This window comes from Anoplolepis gracilipes, chromosome 1 (genome assembly GCF_047496725.1).
Source record: "Anoplolepis gracilipes chromosome 1, ASM4749672v1, whole genome shotgun sequence".
In the NCBI taxonomy this organism is placed as follows: domain Eukaryota; kingdom Metazoa; phylum Arthropoda; class Insecta; order Hymenoptera; family Formicidae; genus Anoplolepis; species Anoplolepis gracilipes.
In genome coordinates, this window is record NC_132970.1 from 9,271,399 (window position 1) to 9,275,453 (window position 4,055).

The following is a 4,055-nucleotide window of genomic DNA, read 5'->3' on the forward strand; positions in this document are numbered from 1 at the left end:
TCTTGGATAATAATGTTATTACTTGAATTTTCGACGTTATTAGACATTTTGACACGTTAAAAACAAAATTATGTCGGTTTAGTGTTTCTTTAAGCACATCACTGACAAATGGAAACAAATTTGTATTTCTTGACGTTTGACGTGAATCAATTAATATTTTAATAAATGAATATATAAGTTACTGATTTCAAATTTAATTATTTAAAATGTTATTATGGAAAGATCGATTTTAAATAAAAACGGCGTAACAAGGAGAGAATAAAAGAGATAAAATTTTACGAAAAATAAATATTTAAAGTTTTATTAACTTAAAAAAAAATTAGATATTCGAAATTCAAAAAAATTATAAAAAGACTGTTGTGCGTAGATACAGAGCTACAGTGCGTCTGTTAAAAAAAGGCTGCTGCGCGCCTGTAAAAAAAGGCTGCTGTGCGCCTGTAAAAAAAGGCTGCTGTGCGCCTGTAAAAAAAGGGCTGCTGTGCGCCTGTAAAGAAAGGCTGCTGTGCGCCTGTAAAAACGGCTGCTGTGCGCCTGTAAAAAAAAAGGCTGCAGTGCGCCTGTAAAAAAAGGCTGCAGTGCGCCTGTAAAAACGGTTATTATCCACCGATACAGAGCTGCTGTGCGCCTGTATATAAACGATTACTATCTGCTGATACAGAATTAATAAATATTTTTTCTTAAATATCTTATATATAGGATATCTTATATATAAAATAAGAAATAATTATCTATATATATTTTAAGAAGAATGTATTGTTATGATATCATTTTGTATAATATATCTATGTATACGGTACAACGCAAATAATTATGCCTCAAAAGAGAAAAAGCGGAAATTTGTATAAAGTAAGTCGCGAAAGCAGGCGCTCACAAAAAAGACGAAAAATTGAGAGTTCGGAGAAAAGATCTCAACGACTCGAAGCTAATGCTCAGAGAAATGCTCAGCGAAGGGCTGATGAAAATAACGACACAAGGTCTCAACGACTTGAAGCTGATGCTCAGAGACATGTTCAAAGAAGGCAACAGGTTAAGCAATTAAATTATAAAATTGCGCTAATTGCAAAGGATAATATACCAATAAATATACCAATTCATACACTTGGCAAAATGAATGTAGAATGCCAATTTTGCAAATCATTAAACTTTGCACGTGAAAAATCTAAAGATGAAAAATTTACATATTGTTGTCAAAAAGGGAAGCTTCAATTAAAGCCAATAAATTGATTTTCTTAAAAAATTATACATGGAAAATGATTCTTCATCAAAAAATTTCCTTGATAATATTCGTTCATATAACAGCGCTTTAGTTATGGCTTCCATGGGTGCCCCAGGTAATAGAAATCCATTAGATGTTGTGAATAATGCTCCTTATTGTTTAAAAATTCATGGGCAATATCATCATTTGACCTCAACGGCAATGCGCCCAGCAGATGGGCAAGCTCCGCGCTTTGCGCAGCTTTACTTTTTAGATACAGAAGAAGCTATAAATCACAGAATGAATAACCAAGCTAATCAAGATTGTGATCCAGAAATAATAAAATATTTGTCATGTTTTATGGTGCAATACAATGCAATAAACTTGCAAAAACTTTCAAGATGATGCGTCAAGTTGAACAAGATCTTAATCCGATAGGCAATAAAACAATAAATTTAATGTTGTCCTTTCGAAAGGATCCTCAAAATGATCAAAGAAGATACAATGCTCCACAAGCTAATGAAATAGCTGTGGTCTTTCAGAATGTAGATGGTGAGCCTCCATTTGAAAGAGACATTCGGATTTATAATAAAAATTCGAACGATGTTCAACAAATATCAATTTTGGATAAAAGATGTGATCCAATGTGTTATCCTTTGTTATATCCATATGGTAACGATGGATGGCATTCAGAACTTAAATCATATAATCCTAAATATTCAGGATTTAAAGTAACTCAAATGGATTATTATGCTCACCTATTAGCACCAAGAGTCGAATTTAGTCAATTTAAAAAAGCAGGCAAGTTGAGATGTCAATTTATACTTGATGCCTATATGAAAACTAAAGCCAATAGACTTAATTATATTAAATTAAATCAACCTCAATTAAGAGCAGAACTTTATTCAGGATTAATGGATCACTTTGATAATCGAACATAAAATGAGGGATTACATTTGGTGTACCTGTAATATTACCATCTTCATTTATGGGCAGTCCAAGGAACATGCAAGAAAGATACCAAGATGCCATGTCTTTGGTCAGAAAATTTGGTAAACCAGACATTTTTCTTACCATGACTTGCAATCCTCAATGTCTTGAAATTAAGGATAACTTTGATGGATTTCTAATAGAGTTTTGACCTGATTTAGTCGCTAAAATATTTAATTTGGATGTCAAATAGATTTTAAAGGATTTAATTCAAAATAAAATTTTTGGAAATATATAGGTTATGCAGGCGTGATTGAATTTCAAAAAAGAGGACTTCCACATTTGCATTTACTTGCAATGTTGAGCGATGAAGATAAGCCCCGACTTCAAGAAATCATTGACATGATGGTATGGGCTGAAATTCCTAACGAAGAAAAATATCCAGAACTTAATGAAAAAGTTTTGAAACACATGATTCACGGTCCATGTGGAGATCCTTCGAGGAGATATCCTTGCACTGGAGACGATGGAAAATGTTCAAAAGGTTTTCTGAAAGAATTTCATGATGAAACTAATGTTAATGTAAATGGATATCCAATGTATTAACGTAGAGATATTGGAAAAAAATATAGTTAGAAATAAAGAGCTTGATAATCGATGGGTGGTGCCATGTTCACCATATTTAATTATGAAATATAATCGACACATCATTTAGAAATATGTTCATCAGTGAAAAGTGTAAAATATCTATATAAATATATTTCTAAAAGATTTGATTGTGCTGCAATTGAAGTGCAAGCACGAGATGGTATAAGTTTCATTAGAATAGATGAAGTTAATTTATTTCTGAATGCAAGATATGTTAGTGCTCCAGAAGCAATATGGAGACTTACGGATATGATCTGTTCACGAAGTCTCACACAGTAATAAGATTGGCAGTTCATTTACCTAATCGTCAAATGGTTTATTTCAGAGCAGGAAATGAAGAACAAGCTGCTCAAAGAGAGCTCAATCGAGATACTACATTAACTGCATGGTTCAAACTGAATCAATATGATGAAAATGAAATGCATTTTCTTTACACAGATATTCCTTATCACTATATTTATGACAAGAAAGTTACTAAGTGGATGCCACGTAAAAAAGGTGGTGAGAAAATAATTTCAAGGCTATACACAGTGAGCATAAAAGATAATGAAAGATTTTATCTACGTCTCCTTCTCCTACATGTGACTGGAGCTAAATGTTTTGAAGATTTAAGAACTGTAAACGGAGTTATTTATGAAACATTTAAAGATGCAGCAATTGCGAAGAATTTAATAGAAGCTGACGATCTATGGTCAAAAGTTAGAGGAAGCAATAGAATAAAAAATGCCTGCACAAATTCGAGAGCTATTTTTGCCTATATTTGTATATTTGGAAATCCAACAGATGTACCAACACTTTGGAATAAATACAAAGATCAAATGATTGAAGACTTTGTAAACAACAATGTTGTCGACCCTGAAAATATGGCTTTAAATCATATACAAGAAATTCTGAGAAATAATGGAAGTAGCTGTGAAAACTTTCAATTGCCAAATCTAATTCCAGTGAATATTTACGTCACAGAGTATAATGTGAAGATGAAGAAAAAAGACATGATGAATATTTATTATCAACACTAAATGATGAACAAAAATACGTGTACGATATAGTCATTAGAGCGATTGACAATGAGAATGAACCTCAGCGGTTATTTTATATTGACGGATTTGCAGGAAATGGAAAAACTTATCTATTTAACACATTTTTGAGTGTTATTCGAGGAAGAAACGAAATAGTTATTCCATGTGCTTCAACTGGCATTGCTGCAACACTTCTTAAAGGAGGAAGAACTTATCACTCTCTGTTTAAACAATTCCAATTGATGATGGAGCTAAATCAAATA

General features: G+C 32.3%; 1 protein-coding gene across 1 annotated transcript; it reads left to right on the forward strand.

The window, feature by feature from the left end:
• The first annotated feature begins 3,006 nt into the window (after positions 1-3,006).
• LOC140671891 (uncharacterized) lies at positions 3,007-3,792 on the forward strand. The gene has a single exon (XM_072903600.1). The coding sequence runs from the start codon at positions 3,007-3,009 to the stop codon at positions 3,790-3,792; it is 786 nt and encodes a 261-aa protein (XP_072759701.1).
• The last annotated feature ends 263 nt before the right edge of the window (positions 3,793-4,055 follow it).